General features: G+C 32.2%; 4 protein-coding genes across 5 annotated transcripts; 1 reads left to right on the top strand and 3 right to left on the bottom strand.

Annotated features, from left to right (window-relative positions):
- Nucleotides 1-1,579: 1,579 nt before the first annotated feature.
- LOC125854259 (calcium-transporting ATPase 1) lies at nt 1,580-9,058 on the top strand. The gene is made up of 7 exons (XM_049533755.1): nt 1,580-2,177; nt 3,019-3,073; nt 3,155-5,094; nt 5,667-5,825; nt 7,509-7,680; nt 7,775-8,073; nt 8,403-9,058. The coding sequence occupies exons 1-7, from the start codon at nt 2,001-2,003 to the stop codon at nt 8,649-8,651; spliced, it is 3,051 nt and encodes a 1,016-aa protein (XP_049389712.1). The 5' UTR covers nt 1,580-2,000; the 3' UTR covers nt 8,652-9,058.
- A 455-nt stretch (nt 9,059-9,513) lies between these two features.
- Nucleotides 9,514-15,563, bottom strand: LOC125856333 (cyclin-D5-3-like). 2 transcript variants are annotated; one of them, XM_049535850.1, is made up of 5 exons: nt 15,281-15,563; nt 14,825-14,911; nt 14,437-14,737; nt 14,211-14,344; nt 9,514-9,593 (listed from the first exon to the last, which is right to left on the bottom strand). In XM_049535850.1, exons 1-5 carry the CDS (start codon nt 15,539-15,541, stop codon nt 9,546-9,548), a joined length of 831 nt encoding a protein of 276 aa, XP_049391807.1. In that variant the 5' UTR covers nt 15,542-15,563; the 3' UTR covers nt 9,514-9,545. The 2 variants fall into 2 exon arrangements, with proteins under 2 accessions (XP_049391807.1, XP_049391806.1); XM_049535849.1 differs by lacking the exon at nt 9,514-9,593 and adding an exon at nt 14,049-14,135.
- A 2,303-nt stretch (nt 15,564-17,866) lies between these two features.
- LOC125854728 (cyclin-D2-2-like) lies at nt 17,867-19,095 on the bottom strand. Its single transcript, XM_049534310.1, has 5 exons — nt 18,862-19,095; nt 18,701-18,787; nt 18,325-18,622; nt 18,036-18,172; nt 17,867-17,938 (listed from the first exon to the last, which is right to left on the bottom strand). Exons 1-5 carry the CDS (start codon nt 19,093-19,095, stop codon nt 17,867-17,869), a joined length of 828 nt encoding a protein of 275 aa, XP_049390267.1.
- A 1,823-nt stretch (nt 19,096-20,918) lies between these two features.
- On the bottom strand, nt 20,919-22,152 carry LOC125856888 (uncharacterized). The gene is made up of 5 exons (XM_049536541.1): nt 21,880-22,152; nt 21,723-21,806; nt 21,361-21,649; nt 21,103-21,239; nt 20,919-20,984 (listed from the first exon to the last, which is right to left on the bottom strand). The coding sequence occupies exons 1-5, from the start codon at nt 22,150-22,152 to the stop codon at nt 20,919-20,921; spliced, it is 849 nt and encodes a 282-aa protein (XP_049392498.1).
- Nucleotides 22,153-23,515: the final 1,363 nt, after the last annotated feature.

Raw genomic sequence — 23,515 nt, 5'->3', positions numbered from 1 at the left:
TCTATCGTTGATATTGAGATTAATAATAACATAACTCATAAAAAGTTACAATTATTCTACTTCCTTTTTAAGCATTTTTTTCAAGGGCAACTTTATACAAATTTATAATATTGTGTTAATTCATATTTTCTAATTATAAATTCTGTTTTAATAGCTTTGGCATGTTTTTAATTTACTAAAATCCAAGCTATAACTTACATATTAAAATTATCGAAACAATGACTTTTTTTTTTTTTTATCACAATTCATGTGATATGTTTTTTTTTTTTACAAAAATACATATTTTATTTTAATTTATTTCTATCCAAATTAATTTATAGAGAAAATGACATAAATAGTCCCTTAACTATAGTAGTATGTCTAAAATGGTCCCTTAATTATACACTTGACAGATTTAGTCCTTTACCTATTCAAAAACTTATCCACTTTGGTCCCTTAACTATACACTTATTGATTTTAGTTCCTTAACTATAAACTTACCAATTTTAGTCTTTTAAATATTCAAAAATTTATCAGATTTGGTCTTTGTCCATTTTTTAAATACAAATAGCTTATGTTTATATTGACGAAATTCATGCCTGGAGAAATTAAATCATTTAGCAACTTTTTCTGATGTTTCTTTCTCCACTACTTTTTCTTTAAATTAACTTTATGCGAAGAACCTTAACCTTAACGATTTAAAATAAAATTCACTAGGAAAGAAAATATAAGTCCTAATTTTATTCAACAAAGGATAAAATGAAGCATATTATTGCTACTAATGACTTGAATATGCTAAACTTTATTATAAAAAGAAAAACATTATTACCTGTTAAATCCAAAGTTTGTACTCCATCAACTTCATTGAACGAAATTTGTTTAATTTTTCAGAAATTGAAATTTATAAAATGGTTTACATTTTTTTTTATATTTTTTTAAATAGATCAATTTTATCATTTTATTTTACATAAAGAAATTTGAGTAAATTAAATAAAATCCGCACTGATTAGCATATTCAAGTCATTAATAACAATTATATGCTTAATTTTATTCTCCATTGAATACAATTAGGACTTATATCTTCTTTCCTCGTTAATTTTATTTTGAATCGTTGACGTTATTGTTCTTTTCAGAAGATTAGTTTGAAGATAAAAGGATGGGGATAGATAAACAATTTAAAAAATGGGTTAAAGATTTAATTTCACGAAGATTTTGGTTAATATAAACCTAAGCTGATTTTTATTAAAAAAATGGACAAAGACCAAACCTGATAAGTTTTTGAACATTTAAATAACTAAAATTGGTAAATTTATAGTTAAGAGACTAAAATCGATAAGTGTATAGTTAAGAGACTAAAACTGATAATTTTTTAAATAATTAAAAGACTAAATTCGTTAAATATATAGTTAAGGGACTATTTTAAAGCTACTCTTATAGTTAAGAGACTATTTATGTCATTTTTACTTAATTTATAGCAATATTAAATTATCAAATAAATTGAAACGAAAAAATACGTAGACTATAGTGACACGCTTCTAAATAATTTCGGAGCAATAAAACTATAGACCTGAAACGCATAGAATCTAGCGCCATTTTACTGTTATCACTCGTCCACTTTCCACTCCTCCATTACACTACACCAACAATTTCGGAAACCGCCCATTCCACCAGCTGATCGTGGCGGAGCACACGGCGGAGCACCTCCGTAACACAGATCTGCTGTACTATCTCTTCTCTCTACATTATCAATTTGTTCTCTTTGTTTTTTCTTCAAAAGAAACTTCTATTTGACTTGAACAGTACGTTTTCTAGTCAATTAAAGCGAAAAATAGTCACTATCATCAACTGCTTTTTCTAAAGTTGTAATGCCGTATTAGGTACTACGGAATATATAAACAACGAAAAAGCTAACTGATTTTTTTTGATCTAAGTGTTATTAGATTAACGATTTTCTCGATCTGTAAATGAGATTAACTTAGGATTTCGAAAAAATCATCTGTATTTTGAGAAGTTTAAGAGTTATGGAGGATTACATTAAGGAGAATTATGGAGAAGTGAAACCGAAGAATTCATCGGAGGAAGCACTTCAGAGATGGAGGAAGCTGTGTTGGCTGGTTAAAAATCCGAAACGTAGGTTCAGATTCACAGCGAACCTATCCAAACGCTTTGAAGCTCGGGCCATCCAGCGATCCAATCAGGTTTACAATCTTATTCTTCGTTTGCATCACAAGTAGGAATATTTGTGCAATTATTAGTTACTTTAGTTGACTTTTTCGTCTCATGCCTTGGTTTACAATTTCGCCCTGGCAAAAAAGTTTATTAGATTGAGATATTTTGCCGGGACGGAGATTTTCTCTCCCTGCCTTGTGTAACTTCTAGGATCTGCAGAGGAATGCTATTTTTTCATACTGATACTTTGTTTTTTCATACTGATACTTTGTTTCAGTGTTTCTATTGAAGCAGTAAAATAGAGCAAAATGAATATAGATGATTCATAGTTCAAAGTAGTATATATTCATTCAATTTACTTTTACTTGTCATGTTTCGATACAATTTGACTAAGTGAAATTAAATCAGGTCAATTCAATACCTAAAATTAAAATTTAGATATTTGAAAACTATATGAGAAAGACTACTAGTTGAGTGAACGAGGAAGTATTTAGCTAAATAGGAGCTTTAATGTCGAGTAAAATCCTAAAAATAAAAACGTAGTTTGGAGTAGAAGTTCCTTTAATGTCTCTCGAAGAATGTGCTGGTTCTAGTTTCTTGTCTGCATACGTCCTTCCTAATTCTCCTTAACAAGTTAGGATCACGTTTTTTCTGCAATTGTCAACTCGTTAAGTTTATACTGAAGCATTGAAGTTGGTTATCTCATGGGTGTAAATTTCTAGCATTTCAAGTAGTGTTACTCTGTTGTGCTCAAGTAATTGTTTTCTCTAAAATAAGGAAAGAAGTCTACTGCACTTTTTGACTCCAAAGAGCTTGTTTCTCTGTTCTTATTTCTGAAAATGGGTATAATCTGCATTTTCACTAATGTAGGAGAAACTAAGAGTTGCTGTTCTGGTTTCACAAGCTGCACTTAGCTTTATTCAAGGTACGTGATTGTGTATTTCAATGACCAGCTTCCAGTATTTAAATTTTCATCTTTAACAGATGTTCAACTGAATATATTCAGGAGTAAGTTACACTGTCCCGGAGGAAGTGAAAGATGCCGGGTTTCAAATATGTGGTGATGAGTTGGGATCAATAGTCGAGGGCCACAATTTGAGGAAGCTGAAAGTTCATGGTGCGGTTGAGGGTATTGCAGAAAAGCTATCAACATCAACCACCGATGGTATTTGTACTTCTGCTGATTTGCTTAGCCGACGAAAAGAAATATATGGGATCAATAAGTTTATTGAGAGCCCACCAAGGAGCTTCTGGATTTTTGTATGGGAAGCTCTTCAAGATACAACCCTCATGATACTTGGTGTTTGTGCTTTTGTATCGTTGGTTGTTGGCATAATGACTGAAGGATGGCCAAAGGGTGCACATGATGGACTTGGTATTGTTGCAAGTATCCTGCTGGTTGTATTTGTTACTGCTACAAGCGACTATAGACAGTCTTTACAGTTTAAGGATTTAGATAAAGAGAAGAAAAAGATTACAGTTCAGGTCACTAGAAATGGCTACAGGCAAAAAATATCAATATATGATTTACTTCCTGGTGATATTGTTCATCTTGCTATTGGGGATCAGGTACCAGCTGATGGACTCTTCCTCTCTGGTTTTTCTTTGTTGATAGATGAATCTAGTTTAACAGGGGAGAGTGAACCCATTAATGTAACTGCTGAAAATCCTTTTCTCCTCTCTGGAACCAAAGTTCGTGATGGCTCGTGTAAAATGCTTATCACTACTGTTGGGATGAGAACCCAGTGGGGTAAACTGATGGCTACTCTTAGTGAAGGAGGAGATGATGAGACCCCATTGCAGGTTAAACTGAATGGAGTGGCAACTATTATTGGTAAAATAGGTCTGTTTTTTGCTGTCATCACATTTGCTGTGTTGGTGCAAGGCTTATATAGCCGCAAACTAGGGGAAGGGTCCCAATGGAGCTGGTCTATGGATGATGCCCAAGAAATGCTGGAATACTTTGCCATTGCAGTTACAATTGTTGTGGTTGCTGTTCCTGAGGGGCTTCCTTTGGCTGTGACATTGAGTCTGGCATTTGCTATGAAGAAGATGATGAGTGATAAGGCACTTGTGCGCCATTTGGCTGCTTGTGAGACAATGGGTTCTGCAACTACAATCTGTAGTGACAAGACTGGGACATTAACAACTAATCATATGACAGTTGTAAAAGCATGCATTTGCGGTAAAATCATAGAAACTGAAAGCTCTAAGGATGGTTCTAATATCTGCTCTGAAGTTTCTAATTCTGCATTGAAAATACTAATCCAGTCTATATTCAATAATACTGGGGGAGAAATAGTAAAAAATGAAGATGGAAAAATTGAAATTCTGGGAACACCGACTGAAACTGCTCTTTTGGAGTTCGGTCTTTTGCTTGGAGGGAATTTCCAGGAAGAGCGTCAATCATCTAGACTTGTAAAGGTTGAGCCATTCAATTCAACGAAGAAGAGAATGGGTGTAGTTATAGAACTTCCTGGAAAAGGTCTCCGTGCACACTGTAAAGGAGCATCTGAAATAATTTTGGCTTCATGTGACAGTTTCCTAAACTCTAGCGGTGAGGTTGTTCCCCTAGATGAAGCTTCAATTAACCATCTGAATGATACGATTGACCTATTTGCTAATGAAGCTCTTCGAACTTTGTGCCTTGCCTACAAGGACATCAGTGATGAGTACCCTGCTGAAACTCCTATCCCCTTTGAGGGATATACCTGCGTAGGAATTGTAGGCATTAAAGATCCCGTTCGTCCTGGTGTTAAGGAGTCCGTCGCAATTTGTAGATCAGCTGGAATCACTGTGAGAATGGTCACTGGAGACAACATAAATACTGCTAAGGCTATTGCTAGAGAATGTGGAATTCTGACTGATGATGGTATTGCGATTGAAGGTCCAGTATTTAGCATGAAGAGTGAGGCCGAGCTGCAAGAAATAATTCCAAAGTTACAGGTGCCTTCAGAAATAATTATTTCACTTTGCTATATGCATATGTTCTTTCCGGGATTGCATTTTCAAGTTGTTGAACTTGGATTGCATTTTCACTTCACCTATCGAATAAAGATATTTTGTTTTTTTGTTCATGCACAGAAGGTGATGATATGTTGTATGCATATGTTCTTTCCGGATTTTTGAGTTGTTGATCTTGGATTGCATTTTCATTTCACCTGTCAAATAAAGATATTTTGTTTTACGTTCACGCACAAAAAGTGATGAACTTCTAGTATTTTTTACTTTAATATTTATTTTTATCCCTATTATTATTTCATATAATGTTGGCCTGAGATGAGGTTAGATGGAGAAACATGGCTAGTGAGGATTCATTTAGTCAACCCAAACTTGTTTGGGACAAAGGTTCAGTTGTTGTTGTCGTTGTTCATGAACAGAGAGCTGATTATCTTAATCTTGAGGTCGTTTGTGTGGATTGTCCTACTTTCCTTGCTGGATTATCTCATCTCATTTGTTTGTTTGCTGTGCTGATTGGGTACCAGAGAGATTAATATCTTCTTCATATATTTGCTTAGGTGATGGCACGTTCTTCTCCAATGGATAAACATACGCTAGTGAAACATTTACGTACGACCTTTCAAGAAGTTGTTGCAGTGACTGGAGACGGCACTAATGATGCTCCTGCCCTTCATGAAGCAGATATAGGTCTTGCTATGGGCATTGCTGGAACTGAGGTGATATTTAGTTACTGTTGTAGTATAAATTATCTTCTCAAGTGTGGTTTGACAATGGGAACTTGTTGATTTTTCAAGCAATTGCAACCTTGAGAGCACCGCCCTCTATTTCAGCTGCAAATTATCCAATGTGAAAAGTACTGGTATCCAGTGCATGTTAATTGAATAAAACATCAGAAGGAAGACTGTGAAAGCAATGTTTCCTACTAACTAGTAAATAGCAGATACTTAAACCATTTTTTTTCCTTGAAAGGATAATTGTGTATAAAAGAGGATGAGTTCTTTATGATTTTCTGTAGAAGAGCTAGCATAATTTGTTATATTCCACTCCATTTAGAATTGCACTTTCCCTTGATTAATTTAAGTGAAGTATTTCCCATAAAAACTACGGCTGTTTCCGTGCAAAAATTTGATGTAGCATCTTTACGTTAGAAGAAACTTCTTGTAAAATGACTGATTGGTTAACCATGTCGAGTGTGACATTAAAATGTTTGACAGAAAATATTGACTTGCATCTACATAACTCCACTTAAACATGTGTGCTAGTCAAAGTAGATGATTAAACTGGGAAAGTAAAAAAATTGTTTGTCATTGCTAATCCTGGCCTGTTCTCCCAAATACGGACTGTAAATTTTTTGGAGGAAGTTTCTTTATATGATTTGCCTCCCACTTTTATTAAGGAGATTAGTTGTGTGTATTTTGGACCTAGGAAGATCCTGAAATTTTTCTTCTACAGTGAAGCAATTGTGATCATTTTCTGTTCACCACCTGTTGTTCCTTCACAAAGAATTTACTTTACAAAAATTAAGAAGTTTTGACATGGCTCTACTTTCTTTTTTTCTGCTGCATGCTTATGGATTTCCTCTCTTTAGTTATATGGAGATCATGACCTTTTTCTTCAACAACATTATGTTCCTTCACAAATAATTTACTCTACAACAAAATAAGAAGTTTCATCATGTCTCCACTTTCTTTTTCTGCCAAGGGCTAATGACTTCTCTCGTTTTATATCTTCCTTCTGTAATGCCATAAGCAACTTAGCTTCACTTGCACTTAATCTCCTATTAAGGATTTTCTCTGTTCTATTTAGGCATTTCATTTGATCTTTGCATTCCTGGTCAAAGATTGTAAATTATACTCTATTGATTCAGTTATACAGAACGGTAATGAGTACAGATATGATTATTATTTTGTTAATTATTGATGATGAATATGTATAGCCTCGCAAGTGCTGTTAGTGGGTCTTCCCTGAATGACTACTCTCCTGATGTGTATTAGTTTTTCTTCTTTTTAACTATATAAACTTCTAAACTAAATTATTTTTTTGGTAAGGAAAATTTTGTAATGTGTTTTGGCAGTTGTACTGTCAAACAATGAATTCGTTGTTTTAGGATCCTACTGATTCCTTCTACTATTTCTGGCTTAATAAAACTAAAGAGCTGCTATCCATCAGCACTTAGAGAAGCTGGAAAATTTTCATTCATCAACTTGTTTGAACCTCCCGTTTTCCTCTCTAAGATTAGTAGTGCCCATAACTAGTATTCCATTCACAATTTGGACTTTGAAGTGAAAGTGATTTTTTTGTCACCTTGCTTTGTGTAGTAGGACACAAAGATTTTATATGGTTACTTGATGTTTATTTGTTTTCCTGGATTCATCATGTTGTCTGGTTTTTGGTTCCAGGTAGCTAAAGAGAGTGCGGACGTTATAATTTTAGATGATAATTTCTCAACAATTGTGACTGTGGCCAAATGGGGACGCTCAGTTTATGTGAATATTCAAAAGTTTGTTCAATTTCAGCTGACCGTAAATGTGGTTGCCTTGATTGTCAACTTTTCTTCAGCCTGTTTGACAGGTAGCGTATCTTGACCTAAGAATTACTTTTTACTACTTTGAACACATTTTCCCCAGAAGTTGTAATTTTGAGATGTTCTTCTCTACATTTTCAGGGAGTGCTCCACTTACTGCTGTTCAGCTTCTATGGGTCAACATGATCATGGACACACTGGGAGCTCTTGCACTAGCTACTGAACCTCCTAATGATGACTTGATGAAGCGAACGCCTGTAGGAAGGAAGGGGAACTTCATTAGCAATGTTATGTGGAGGAACATTTTGGGACAATCTTTTTACCAATTTGTAGTCATATGGTATCTTCAAACTACTGGCAAAGCTCTCTTTCATCTTGATGGATCAGATGCTGACTTGATTTTGAACACAGTCATTTTCAACTCTTTTGTGTTCTGTCAGGTAATTTACCAGTTTGGCTTTTCAACATATAATCTTTCACTCTTCCTAATGCATTAAAGCATATTTTATGATTTTTTTAGTTGATTCACATCTTGTTGCTGTTATTTGATATATGTAAAATGAGTTAAAAACACAGATAGATTACTGCAAGTTTACATGAAGCTTTCTCAGTATTGTCATTTTGTTTCCACAATGGAAAAAAAAACATGTCACTGCCACATTTAAATCAACCGAGGACGTTGAAAATGCCAGGTCAAACTTCTGCTATTTATAGGACTTCACCAAATCCACTAGTAATACCTAAGTGTAATCTTTGTGTTCTCTTGCAGGTTTTCAATGAGATTAGCTCTAGAGATATGGAAAAGATAAATGTCTTCAAAGGTATATTGGACAACTATGTTTTTGTTACCGTCCTCAGCTCTACAGCTCTTTTCCAAATCATTATTGTTGAATTCCTCGGTACCTTTGCAAGCACTTCTCCCCTTACATTCCACCAGTGGTTTACAAGTGTTGCAATCGGATTCCTGGGGATGCCGATTGCTGCTGCCATCAAGATGATCCCAGTAGGATCAAGCTGAACTCAACTTGGAGGAAACTAGTAAAAGTTACAACTGGCTTGAACTTCACTCAAGGGCATCGACTCAAATGTTTGCAGCGATCAATCATAAGTGTCAAAGCTCAGTCTTGAAGGTTGGAGATCTTGACATAAATGCGCAGCAAGAGTTGGTCAATTTGGTCAATTTCCAACAGCTTCTTATAATGTTTGGAAGACCGATCTGAAGATACTGAACTGCTTGGTTCTCCTTAAGTACACTTTAAGGGAAACTGAAATTCTTGATCAATGACTTGTGAAGTATTTCTGAACATGCCATGGTTGTAATTACACCTTGATATGGTATGATGCTGGTTGGGTTTTGTTTCATTGCATCATCATATCAATATTTTGGGAACAATCATATTCCATTCTCTTTTTGTTTGCTCTCTATTAACTCATTTCAGCCATTACTAGATCTTTCAGTCAAGTTACTGTCATTATCGCAACGATTTCAATTAACAGTGGTTCCTCCTATCTACATCTCCGTCTTAAGTCTGAATGGTGACTATATCAACTAGCAAGCATCATATGGACAACTATGTAAGAGCTTGTTTGATTCTGAAATGAGTTATGCATGAATTGTAATGTAGATTTTGTTTATGCTGCTTCTACAACAAAAGAAAGAGGGTTTTATTTATCAGATATCTTTTATAATACACATATAGTATTTCTCCTAACTAGCTACCAAACGACCTTCAAGTTCTCTTGATGTATTATGAACACAGAGAGTAGAAGCACACATGTCCACTAGTACTAACAATGAATCAGTTCAACATATACCAACAATCAATGAATCAACCTATTTGCTTATCTAACAAAAATAAGCTAATTACAATCTCACTAAAGTTTCTTCTGCTGGGATTGTTTGTCATCATCCTCAATTGTTCAGCTCTAGCATTCTATTGTAGCAGTAACTCACATCAGCCTGAATCAACACAAAAACTCCATTAGACTATAGAAATAGGCAAAACATTTAATCTCAATCATAAAAAAACTTACATGAAGGTATAATCTTTGTGTTCTCTTGCAGTTACGTTACATCCTTCTCATTATCATAGCGATTTTATTTAACAGTGGTTCCTCCAATCTACATCTCTGTCTGAAGTCTGAGTGGTGACTATAGCAACTAGCAAGCACCATATGGCCAACTACGTAAGAGCTTGTTTGATTCTGAAACGAGTTATGTATGCATTGTAATGCAGACTTTGTTTATAATACACGTATAGTATTTCTCCTGACCAGCTACCAAACGACCTTTAAGAAGTTCTTTTAAGGTATTATTATCAACAGAGAGATAGAGAGAAGAACCACACATGTACTAACAATGAATCAGTTCAACATATACCAACAATCAGTGAATATTACAATCTCATGAAATACTAAGAAAATTCTTGCCCAAAAATTCATCAACACTAATGTTTCTATTGCTGGGGTTGTTTGTCAATTATCATCCTCAAATGTCCAGTTCTTGCAATCTTCTGTAGCAGTCACTTACATCATCCTGATTTAACACAGAAATTAATTCCATTACACTATAGAGCTACAATTAAAAAAAAAAAAAGAATTTAAAAATACAAAAAAAAAAAATCATAAAAGACTTACAATTTGAAGAAATCCATTTATAGGCAAAGCATTTATCTCAATCACCAATTCTTGTATGGTGACATTTCCGTGTACTGCTAATAATGTTGCAGCAGCTGCTATTACAGATGGCCTATGATTCGTTATCCTCAAATCTGCTTAAACAAATTTAACAACAATTAATTACTCCTTATTAACAAATGATCAGAAAACAGGGTATATTAATTAGTACTACAAATTACCTCTTAAAACACTCATGATGATTACAATAGTATTCATTCTAGTTATGTCTATTCTTGTAACATCTCTGCAGAATCTTGATATGAAAAAATTTCTAAAATCAAAAGGAGTAACACAATTCATATCCCAATTGAATTCAATAAGAACCAAAATCTCCATTCTCCTTATGGCATTCACATTAATGTTGTAAGCTCCTACTGGATAGTCTGATAATGGTGGCACATCATCAATGTTTTCATTCATTTTTGCAGATAATGATAAACAAGTCACTGCTAATAACCTCACTGCCCAGAACTGTCCATTCTACAAATTCAACAACAAAAAGAAAATAATCAGAAAATAACCGAATCAAATGAAAATATAATAATCGAATTTTTTCTTACATCTATTATTCGATGGGAAAGAAATCTGTCAACATACATCACTGCTCTGTAAATTGTTCGTCTTCTCAATCGAAATTGTGGCGCTGTCTGTATCAAAATTGAAAAAAAGATCAGTCTTTTTTTCATAACAACAACAAATTCAGTGTAATCACACAAGTGGGGTTCGGGGAGAATGACCAGAGTTGGTGTTTTTTTACATGCTCTGTTAATTTTATGAAAATGAAGTGAATTGAGTTCTTGATTACTTACTCTGTGAATGTAACGGATTGCATGAGCTCGAATTTCTTGATTCCAATTGTCATTGACAAGTACTTCAACTTCTTGATCATTAAGTCGAACGTCGGTGATTTCTCGGCTGATCAATATCCGTATGTAATTCATGTCATTATCATCATGGTCATCATTATCATCAGGGTCATCAACGTCGTCGTCATCATCGTCATCATCATTGTTGTTGTGGTCGTCGTCATCACCATCGCCGCCATTTTCTTGTTGCATTTCTTCATCATCTTCTTTAGTCAGATGTTCAGAACAGTAGAGAACCGGACTTTCCATCTTTTTAGCTTTTTTTTCTTCTTTGATTGCTGTCCCTTTTAATTTTGTACAAATTCGTGTCATATTAATACTTGTGTGAATAACCGTTTATATAATACTAATAACTGAAAAATAACAGGAAAAAACTGGGAAGTGCCGGAAGGTGGTGTCATGAGTAGTATTGTATTGTGTTGTATCGTATTGTATTATATTTTATTGTTTTAATGAATAAATTGTTCGGATAGATTGTATCATTCTCGTCGTTACATAATGTCACATATACATAATTTGAATGATAAACGTACAAGATAAGTAGATAATGGGGTAGAGCTATTATGAAAATGTTGGGTAAATTATAAAATAAAATTATCAAATAATAAGTAAAGATGGTTAGGGAGCACTTTATCATCCAATGTGTGGAACTGTATGACACGAATCTGAATTTAGTCGGGCTCAAATGTGGATATCGGACACTGGGTGGGAAACTCAAAAAAAAAAAGTAAAGACAGATTGAGAAGAAAATATTAAGGTAACAACACGATCACACCAAATCGATCATTACCTAAAATTGATCTTTTCTTCGTTATTTAATAATGAATTTAAACGATACGATACAATTAAACTTAATTAATAGTCAAAATAAGCATCGTATCTAAAGCAGGGGCGACTCAACGTAATTTGAGGCCTAAAGCGAAATTTTAATTGAGACCTAAAATCTATATACTTCAAATATAGTTGTTTGTTTTTTAACTTTTTAAGTGCAAATTATTACTTGATATCTTTTTTTAAAATGATTTTTTTGAATATTGTTTTTAATTATTAATTTTAGGTAATGTTTTATCAATTCAACATTGAAAAACATTCTTTTACTGAGGCAATCATTATATAAATTGTTAACATAATTCTATAAGTAATAAGTTGACAAACTTTACATAAAGATAAGAGTTAGAACTATAAAATCTAATACAAGAAATTGCTAACTTGGTATAATCCTACTTTAACATGTTTATGTAATACTTGAAAATTTAAGAAGAAATAAACAAAAGAAAACTTGTAAGTCATTTTGTNTTAATACTTGTGTGAATAACCGTTTATATAATACTAATAACTGAAAAATAACAGGAAAAAACTGGGAAGTGCCGGAAGGTGGTGTCATGAGTAGTATTGTATTGTGTTGTATCGTATTGTATTATATTTTATTGTTTTAATGAATAAATTGTTCGGATAGATTGTATCATTCTCGTCGTTACATAATGTCACATATACATAATTTGAATGATAAACGTACAAGATAAGTAGATAATGGGGTAGAGCTATTATGAAAATGTTGGGTAAATTATAAAATAAAATTATCAAATAATAAGTAAAGATGGTTAGGGAGAACTTTATCATCCAATGTGGAACTCTACGACGCGAATCCGAATTTAGTCGGGCTCAAATGTGGGTATCGGACACTGGGTGGAAAACCCAAAAAAAATAATAAGTAAAGACAGATTGAGAAGAAAATATTAAGGTAACAACTCGATCATACCAAATCGATCATTACCTAAAATGGATCTTTTCTTCGTTATCTAATAATGAATTTAAATGATACGATACAATTAAACTTAATTAACAATCAAAATAAGCATCGTATCTAAAGCAGGGGCGGCTCAACGTAATTTGAGGCCTAAAGCGAAATTTTAATTGAGGCCTAAAATCTATAAACTTCAAATATAGTTGTTTATTTTTTTAACTTTTTAAGTGCAAATTATTACTTGATATCTTTTTTTTAAATGATTTTTTCGAATATCGTTTTTAATTATTAATTTTAGGTAATATTTTATCAATTCAACATTGAAAAACATTCTTTTACTGAAGCAATCATTATATAAATTGTTAACATAATTCTATAAGTAATAAGTTGACAAACTTTACATAAAGATAAGAGTTAGAACCATAAAATCTAATACAAGAAATTGCTAACTTGGTATAACCCTACTTTAACATGTTTATGTAATACTTGAAAATTTAAGAAGACACAAACAAAAGAAAAATTGTAAGTCATTTTGTTTAATATTTTTCGACTATTAATTTATAATTTTAACAGTGTATTACTCTAGCTTATAAAAAAATTTAAAAAAGAAAGTGCAAAAGAATTTTAAAAAGATAAATAATATGAGTGCTAGCGAAGAGAATGTAAACATACAAAATAATGTTTTCTTAATTTCTTTCTATTTGAATGGTGTTAAAAATAATAAAATATTATATTTGCTTAAAATTATACTTTTTAACCAAAAATAATTAATTTTTTATTAAAAAAGTTAACACATAATTTTTTCTTGATTAAATTTGAGGCCCCAATAAGGCATATGCCTTAAATTTATTAAGCAAGAGCCGCCCCTGATCTAAAGTCTAAACAAACAATACAATACAACTAATAATAACCATCATAATAATGTGTTTTATAATACACGTATAGTATTTCTCCTGACCAGCTACCAAACGACCTTCAAGTTCTCTTGAGGTATTATGAACAGAGAGATAGAGAGAAGAACCATACATGTACTAAAATATTACTAGTACTAACAATGAATCAGTTCAACAATCAATGAATCCCCTATTTGTTTATCTAACAAAAAAAAAGAAGCTAATTACAATCTCACTAATGTTTCTTCTGCTGGGATTGTTTGTCATCATCCTCAAATGTTCAGCCCTAGCATTCTATTGTAGCAGTAACTCACATCAGCCTGAATTAACACAAAAAACTCCATTAGACTATAGAAATAGGCTAAGCATTTATCTCAATCATAAAAAAAACTTACAATTTGAAGAAATCCATTTATAGGCAAAGCATTTATCTCAATCACCAATTCTTGTATGGTGAAATCTCTGTTTACTGCTACTAATGTTGCAGCTGCTGCTATTACAGATGGTCTATGATTCATTAACCTCAAATCTGCTTAAACAAATTTAACAACAATTAATTACTCCTTATTAACAAATGATCAGAAAACAGGGGAAATCAATTACTAGTACTTTACTAATTACCTCTTAAAGCACTCATGATGATTCGAGCAGTTGTTATTCTAGTTATGTCTAATCTTGTAACATCTCTGCAGAATCTCGATACGAAAAAAATTCTGAAATCAAAAGGAGTCACACAATTCATATTCCAGTTGAAATCAACAAGAACCAAAATCTCCATTCTCTGTATGGCATTCACACTAATGTTGTAAGCTCCTACTGGATAGTCTGATAGTGGTGGCACATCATCGATATTGTCATTCATTTTTGCAGACAATGATAAACAAGCCACTGCTATTAATCTCACTGCCCAGAGCTGCCCATTCTACAAATTCAACAAAAAAAATTCAGAAAATAACTCAATCGAATGAAAATATAATACCATTTTCAGAGGAATCAAATATTTTCTTACAGCTATTACTCGATAGGCAAGAAATCTGTCCAGATATATCACCGATCTGTAAAGTGTTCGTCTGCTAAATTGAAATATTCGCCCTGTCTGTATTGAAATTGAAAGAAAGATCAGTCATTTTTTCGCAACAACAAAATCAGTCTTTTTTTTCACAACAACGACAGATTCAGCGTAATCGTAATCACACAAGTGGGGTTCGGGGAGGAATGAGGATGATCAGAGTTAATGTTTTTTGACATGCTCTGTAAATTTATGAAAATGAAGAAATTGGGTTCTTGATTACTAACTCTGCCTATCGAAAATGAAAAAAAAAAGATCAGTTCTTTTTTCACAACAACAACAACAGATTCAGCGTAATTCCACAAGTAGGGTTCGGGGAGGATGATCAGAGTTGGTCTTTTTTGACATGCTCTGTAAATTTACGAAAATGAAGAAATTGGGTTCTTGATTACTTACTCTACGAATGTAACGGATTGCACGAGTTCGAATTTGTTGATTCCAATTGTCATTGACAAGTCCTTCAACTTGTTGATCGTTAAGTCGATCGGTGGCGAGTTCTCGGCCAATTAATATCCGTATGTAATTCACGTCATCACCATCAGGGTCATCGTCGTTATCATCATCGCCATCATAATCGCCACCATTTTCTTGTTGCATTTCTTCATCATTTTCATCATCCCGAATTGGAAGAATGCGGAAAACCGGAAGTTGTTCCATCTTTTTAGTTTCTTTTTTTATGTTTGTTTCTCTTTCTTTGATTCTTCTCCCTTATATAATACTAATAACTGAAAAATAACAGAAAAAACTGGGAAATGCAGGTAGGTGGTAGCATGAGTGAAATTGATGAGTTGGTTTTGAGTCAAACTTGTTGACTGAGCTTTGACAAGAGAACACAAAGGATATGCGTGGGTGGGTGTGTGTGTGTGTGTATGGGGTGGTTGGGGAGAGACAAACTAAGATTTATTCTCGTTTGCATATTATTTCATAATGTATAGTATTACTTTCTCAGTCTCAATAATTTATGTGATATTTTTCATTTTTCGAAAGTCAAACAATTTAAATTTGATCGACAATTNCATCATTGCCATCATAATCGCCACCATTTTCTTGTAGCATTTCTTCATCATCTTCATCATCCCGAATTGGAAGTATGCGGAAAACCGGAAGTTGTTCCATCTTTTCAGTTTCTTTTTTGCTTGTTTCTCTTTCTTTGATTCTTCTCCCTTATATAATACTAATAACTGAAAAATAACAGAAAAAACTGGGAAATGCAGGAATGTGGTGGCATGAGTGAAATTGATGAGTTGGTTTTGAGTCAAACTTGATGACTGAGTTTTGACAAGAGAACACAAAGAAAATGGTTGGGTGTGTGTGTGTGTATGGGGTAGTTGGGGAGAGACAAACTAAGATTTATTCTCATTTACATATTGTTCCATAATGTATTGTATTATTCTCTTTGTCTCAATTTATGTGATATTTTTCATTTTTCGAGAATCAAACAATTTAAATTTGACAGACAATTACACATGGAATCTTTAAATTTTTTGAAATGAAATTTATATATTTATAAACAATGTAAAAAGTACTATAAGTCACAATAATTGACAATTCAAAATATTTAAAAAATGTATGAAAAATTTACGGTCAAAATAGACTTGTTTGAATCTCAAAATTCAAAAAACTGCCACATAAATTGGGACAGAGGGAGTATATTGTTTCCCTGTCTATGTTTCTCCATAAGTCTATTACGGGGTAGAATTACTATGAAAATATAGAGAATGATAAAATAAGATTATCAAATAATAAGTAAAGATGGTCAATGAATGCTTTACCACCACCCGATGAGCGATTTTTCGATGCAAATTCGAATTTAGTCGAATTCTAATGCGGGTACCGAACACCAGGTAGGAAATTAAAATAAAATAAGTAAAGACAAAATGAAAAGAATTTATTAAGATAACGACGCAATCACATCAAATCAATCATTATCTAAAATGAATCTTTTTATTATTATCTAAAAATAAATTTAAACAATACGATATAATAACATTTACATAACAATCAAAATTAAAAATAATAGATTCAGATGAATTCAATATCATCAATCTGCATCCCCTCCTGATTGGAGAGGGGTAGGGTGGAGGGGGTTTGTCACTTTGTGTAAGAAAGATAGGGTGTGAAAGGATAGTCTACTTTTTGGAGTATGGTCAAAGTGAAGTACACGAGGATGAATTATTAGATATGATGTGACATACAATTACTTTTACTTTTATGATTAAGTGATGCATCAAAAAAGTTGTTACATCATTTAAGCTTTAATTTCTAATGGTGTGGGAAAAATATTTTCTAAGAAAATGGCATGTAAATAAAAAATATTATTTGAATAGTATCTATTTATAATTTAAATAAATACTATAATAGGCAGTAGCATTAGTAGTGAGGATAGGCTGACAAGGTAGATGAAGAGGATATTATAATCAATATGAAATGTCATTTGTGAAACTTTTATTTTATTTTGTTATTAGGAAAGTCATTTTCTCATTTTAAACAACTTAATTTTCCATATAAAATGTTTTTTAAATATCTTGATCAAACAAATATGAAAATCTAAAAATATTTTCTCATACCCACACACCCTAAATGTTAGGTCTTTTCTTGAAGATCAAACAGTTCGTCAAGACGCCAAAATTTATTAGTGTCAATATTATTTAAGGTAAATTTAAATAGTTTTTGCTATTAAAACTAATTACTTTATGACGAATACCACTTTGCAAGACTAAAATATTCTTGGTCACACATCTTATCGTAAAAGTAGTGAAATAGAACATGAAAGTGTAAGCTCTCAAGCAGTAGAAGCAGTTTAAGATTCTGACCACGTGCCTATGGAAGAATGAGTAACAATATTTCTGCTTGTGTCTAAAATATTACAGAAATCATCTACTTACAGTCTATATCATTCACACTAACAATATTTCTTGAGAAAAAATATCTATAAATTTGGTCCTCATGCCTTTACTTTGCTTCCAGAATTGGTAGTGAAAATCAGTTCAAATTTATCTGAAGTTTGTGCCTGTTGGTCTCTAGCAAACGATTATAGCAAGAACACACCTCATCCTGCACAATCAATTTCCAACACATATTAATATCCAGAAAGACATTTACATAAAAAAAAAAAAAAGTGAATTATTGAAAAGGATATAATAATACTTACAAGTGGAATAAGCCAATTTTGAGGCAATGCATTAATTTCATCCCTTATCAGTTCATGTGTCAATATATTTGAATTTGATGCTAATAATGTTGCTGCTGCTCCTACTACAAATGCTCTCAGACTCATTAACCTCACATCTGCTTCAATAAACAAGTTCTTTGTTATATAATTTGCCCAAATTTAAACGCGTTACTCATAGTTACGTCTAATATTCATTTCTTTCAACACCATTTAAGCAATACATATTCATTTGACGGATTGAATTATGACTCGTTTATTGATGACGTACCTCCAAGTGTACTCATGATGAGTTCAACAGTTATGGATTTGGCGTACATTGTTCTTGAAAGATCTCTGCAGAATCTTGACAAGAAATATCTGATGAACTGAATAGGAGTAACAAAAGTGACAATCCTTCTAAATTGTTTAACAACACAGTTTCTCATCTTCGTTATGATTCTTCCACTACATTTCGTAGAACTCTCATAATCTGATAAATATGGCTGATCTTCATTTTCTTCCAATTGCTCAACAGCCAAATATAAGCATGCGACTCCCAGTAACTTTGCTACATCGAATCTTTCATTCTACATACAAAGAATAAATTTTTTTTAAAAAAAGGTGAAATGAGACGAACAAATTGAAACAGACGGAGTATTACTTACTTGTATTGGCATTGATGAAAGAAACCTATCAACATAAACCACTGCTGTATAAACTGTGACTTTTTTGACTCCAAAAGGTCCTCCTGTCTGCACATATATAGAAATTTTAAAAAATGAAAAAAATAAAATCGAAATGGGGTTTTCGATTTTCGATTAATTACATGAACAATGTGGTGAATTGCAGTATGACGAACTTCAAGAAGCCATGGATGTTGGGTTGTTCTTGAAGAAAGTTGGTTCGTGAGCCCAGCATTTGCAATTGTTTCTTCTGTTCTAAACATATTTTCGACGTAATCTTCATTATCTTCTCCAATATCAGTTTTTTCTTCTGCCAAAATTTGCTTAGCGGCGAATCCTTGAACACTTCTCAAAATATCACCCCAATTTTGTGCCATTTTTGAGAAGAATTAAAGAAGACAGAAAAATGGGTGGCTAAATCTTGAAACAGGGAGAGAAGCTTTTGAGCTCTAAAAACAGGGGATGTAACGCATTGAAAAACAGAGTTTTAGAGGGAATTTTGTAGATATAACAAACGGATAATGCATATATTAGTTATATGAGGGCTTTTAAATTGTTAACCAAACGTCATATTAGTTTATGCACATGAATAACTTATTTATGTCAACCTATCAAATGTTTTTATAAGTTATACTAAAATTAATTAATACATGAATAATTTATTTCTTCTCCGACTACTAAACGACTTCTAAGTGGCAAATTTTGCATAGCACTTCTAGGATTCACTAGTTAGAATTTCTAATCCTGTCATCACCCTTAATCATAGGCGAAGCCACCTTAGGTGAAGGGTGGTCCAATGCAGGGGCGGCTGATAAGGGTTAAAAAAAAGTCATTGGCCTTAGGCCCCCAATTTTAGGGGGCCCTATTTTTTAGTTAATTAGGTAGGATTAAACTAAAAAAATAAATAAATTTAGAACTAAGACAATAAATGCAAACGACATTAATGAAGTGATAGTTATGACAATTACTTTTTACCTTTTCAATAAAAAGTTGTGTATTTTTTTTTTTACCTTATTCTTTTTTTAATTTTATTTTTTATATTCTATCCTCCTCTCTTCCTATCTTCTATTTTTTCTATCTCTCTTATTCAAAGTTTAAGAATTTACTTGTTTTATTGATAGTTTATATTTTAAATTTATAATTTTTTAAATTTTTTTAAGGCCTCTAATTTGATTTTAGCCTTAGGCCACCAACGGCTTTGAGCCGCCCCTGGTCCAATGCACACCCTTTGCCCAAAATTATGAAGTGTAAAGAGGTTAAATATTAGTTATTATGAGTTTGTATTATTTTTTCACACTTTTAACATAACTAACAAGAAAATTTGTGCATCCTTCGCAAATTTCTAGCTTCGCCACTGCTATTAACTATGAGACAACTCTATTTGAAGTATAGCGGAGAGTAATTTTTAAATTGTAACCATAATTAGATTGATAAATTTGAACCCTTTTTTTGTAAAATATTTTGCGCACGTGAAATTCATTGTATCCATGCAAGAGTTCTATTGAGTTGACTTTCAAATAAGTTTTTGTTGATGTGAGAGAGTTGCTCAGATGATAGGCATTTTCCACCTCCAATTATTTAGCTCGAATCCCACCAAAATTCATTTTTATCATCTAACACACCTTAACTTCACTGTATCCCTCATTTTTAATTATATTTATTTAGATCATATACAAATATTTCTAAAAAAAATTAATTTATTTTTGATTGGTGAATAAATTATAATACTTGGTGAATAAAGTTACTTCGATATGCACATAAATTAGTTTAATATAACAATAACAATAATAACATATCCAATATTATCTCATAGTAGAGTTTGAAAAGGGTAAAATGTATTCAGTCCAATTCTTATTTCATAGAGATAGAAAAACTATTTTCAATAGACCCTCAACTTAAATAAAACATTTTCAAACTGTTTTAGAAATAAAATACAAATATAAGAGCAATAACAATAAGAAAATAATGTAAATTAGAGAGCACAACATACAATAATAATAACAACAAATAATACAATAATCAAAATTGATGAACATGAATTATCAGTAAATAGGAAGAGGTTTGATGAAAAAACTTTTAGAAGAATTCTCATTATAGTCCATGAAAGATCAATAGAAAAGGTCTAAAATAGTAAATAGTTCCTAATATTTCTGCATGTGTCCAAATTATTACATAAAACAGCTAATCACAGTCTAAAATATCAACTTATGTCAAGTTTGTGCCTGTTGGTCTCTAGCAAACAATCATAGCAAGAGCACACCTCATCCTGCACAATCAATTTCCAACACATATTAATATATAAATAATTACAACATTTAATATATTATGACTTATATAATTTCAACATGTAAGTGAATAATTGAAAAGGATATAATAATACTCACAATTGGAATAAGCCATTTTTGAGGCAAGGCATTAATCTCATTCTCTATTAGTTCATGTGTCAATATATTTGAGTTTGATGCCAATAATGTTGCTGCTGCTCCTACTATAAATGCTTTCAGACTCATTAATCTCACATCTGCTTCAATAAACAAATTGTTTATTAAAGTAATTATAGTTCACCACTCATTTGTTGACTTGAACTATAGTGTACCCAAAATTCAAATATTAATTTGACGGATTGAATTATGACTCGTTACCTCCAAGTATACTCATGATGACTTCAACAGTCTTGATTCTGGCATACTCTTTTCTTGAAAGATGTTTGCAGAATTTTGACAAGAAATATTTGATGAACTGAATTGGAGTAACAAAAGTCACTATCCCTCCAAATTGTGTAACAACACTGGACTTTAAATTCATTATGCTTTCTCTATAATTCCTACTGTTCACAGATGCTGATAATCCTCTTTGATCTTCATGTTCCTCAAAAGCCAAATATAAACATGCAAATGCAAGTAACTTCGCAATCGGCAATATTATTGGTTTCTACGAAAAAAAAAAGGTAAAGTTAGACGAAACAAATTGAAACAGAAGGAGTACTAACCAATGGAATACTTACTTTTGGCGCTAATGAAAGAAACCTATCAACATAAATCATAGCTGCGTAAACTGTGATTTTTCTGACTCCACAACGTCCTCCTAACTGCATATTTTCAAAAAAACAAATGAAAATAATAATAATAATGAAATGGGGTTTTCGATTTTCGATTCATTACGTGAACAATGTGGTGGATTGCAATATCGCGAACTTCAAGAAGCCATGGAAGGCTGGCTGTTCTTAATGGAAGTCGGTTATTGAGTCCAGCAATGGCAATTTTCTCTTCTTCTTTAAGCATGTTTTCGACGTAATCTTCATTATCTTCTCCAATATCAATTTTTTCTTCTGCAAAAAATTGTTTAGCGGCGAATCGTTGAACACGTCTGGAAGTAGGTTGTTGATATGCGCTCATTTGAAGATTTCTGAAAATATCACCCCAATCTTCTGCCATTTTTCTTTTGATTTTGAGTTGTTTGATCAGTTATTTCTTGGCGATTTTGTGTTTATATAGAGCAAAGATGAACTGTAAAAACAGAAAATCAAAGAGGACGGAAAAATGGCGGCTAAATCTTGAAATGTGGACTGGAGTTTTTGAGCTCTAAAAACAGGGGATTCTTTTTTTTTTATTCTTTTCAAAACAGGGGATTTAACACATTGAAAAACAGAGCTGGAGGGAATTCAGTAAATATAACAAACTAGTACTAATTGTTTTCTATTCTGATTTATTTTTACGACGAGAATCTTAATAGCTCAATTCGATTATGAAGTATACATAGTATTTATTTTTTTCGTTTATTAACATTATTATACATATAGTTTTAGTTAGTACTCACTCTATATGAATATGATTAAGCTTAAACCAATTTGATGACAGTTCAAGCAAATGACTTAATAAATGAAAATATAAAATATAACCAATGAATAAACGAAATATAAGCAGAGCTAGAGACTAACATGTATTATGGTGTAGCGGTGGAACTTCTCATTTCAAATTTGAAAAATCCTAGTATGGAAAAAGTTCTCCGAGGAGCATCATCTCCGAATGGACCCTGTTGGGAAGAAGCAGAACATATAAAGTAGTTTTGATGATTGATAAAGTGAACATGGTTCACTATTTGTTGTCTTATCTGTACTCTATCAGGTGAACCAGATTCTCAGACATGACTGCAGATAACCTGTACAAATATGAGAGATTGCGGCAAAGAAGAAAAAGTGTAGAAATAAATGAGCGAAAAAAGAAATAAAGAAAGAACTGAAATACAGGAGCAAAGAAAATATCACCCCCAATCTTTTGTCATTTTTTCTTCTTCTTGTTTTATATCTTTTTTTTTTTTTGAGCTATTTCTTGGTGATTTTGTGATTATATTGTAAAGTTATGAATGTAAGTAATGTAGGGATTAGTTATAAGTGAATTTATGTGTTACTTTATGTAAATATTAGTTATTCCACATTCTATCTTGCATAAAATAATACATAGATTCCTTTATAACTTATGCATATATTAGTTATGTGGGTTTCTAAACAGACAACCAAATGTCATATTAATTTATACATGAATAACTTATTTTCTATCTACTCACCAAATGCCATATAAGTTATATGAAAATTAAAACATGAATAGTTTATTTCTTATCCAGCTACTAAACGATTCGTAAGTGATTAATGTTGCATCCTAATAGCACTTTATCGGATTCACTTAAATTTTAGGTCCGTCATTGCCCTTAACTATAACGTAACTCTATCTGAAGTATAGTGGAGAGTAATTTTTAAATTGTAACCAAAATTAGATTGATAAATTTGAACCTTTTTTTTTC

Source organism: Solanum stenotomum, chromosome 2, assembly GCF_019186545.1.
Source record: "Solanum stenotomum isolate F172 chromosome 2, ASM1918654v1, whole genome shotgun sequence".
Lineage (NCBI taxonomy): Eukaryota > Viridiplantae > Streptophyta > Magnoliopsida > Solanales > Solanaceae > Solanum > Solanum stenotomum.
Note: the sequence above shows the minus strand (reverse complement) of the source record. Positions and strands in the feature narration are given on the sequence as shown.

Coding starts and splice junctions, on each gene's coding strand:
- LOC125854259 (XM_049533755.1), top strand. CDS start 2,001: ATGGAGGATTACATTAAGGAGAATTATGGAGAAGTGAAACCGAAGAAT. Junction 3,074..3,154: donor TGCACTTAGCTTTATTCAAG/GTACGTGATTGT, acceptor GAATATATTCAG/GAGTAAGTTACACTGTCCCG. Junction 5,826..7,508: donor TGGGCATTGCTGGAACTGAG/GTGATATTTAGT, acceptor TTTTGGTTCCAG/GTAGCTAAAGAGAGTGCGGA.
- LOC125856333 (XM_049535850.1), bottom strand. CDS start 15,541: ATGGAACAACTTCCGGTTTTCCGCATTCTTCCAATTCGGGATGATGAA. Junction 14,912..15,280: donor CAATCCGTTACATTCGTAGA/GTAAGTAATCAA, acceptor ATTTCAATACAG/ACAGGGCGAATATTTCAATT. Junction 9,594..14,210: donor TAAATGGATTTCTTCAAATT/GTAAGTTTTTTT, acceptor GTGTTGATTCAG/GCTGATGTGAGTTACTGCTA.
- LOC125854728 (XM_049534310.1), bottom strand. CDS start 19,095: ATGGCACAAAATTGGGGTGATATTTTGAGAAGTGTTCAAGGATTCGCC. Junction 18,623..18,700: donor TTTCATCAATGCCAATACAA/GTAAGTAATACT, acceptor CTTTGTATGTAG/AATGAAAGATTCGATGTAGC. Junction 17,939..18,035: donor AAAATTGGCTTATTCCACTT/GTAAGTATTATT, acceptor TTGATTGTGCAG/GATGAGGTGTGTTCTTGCTA.
- LOC125856888 (XM_049536541.1), bottom strand. CDS start 22,152: ATGGCAGAAGATTGGGGTGATATTTTCAGAAATCTTCAAATGAGCGCA. Junction 21,650..21,722: donor TTCTTTCATTAGCGCCAAAA/GTAAGTATTCCA, acceptor TTTTTTTCGTAG/AAACCAATAATATTGCCGAT. Junction 21,240..21,360: donor CATCATGAGTATACTTGGAG/GTAACGAGTCAT, acceptor TTATTGAAGCAG/ATGTGAGATTAATGAGTCTG.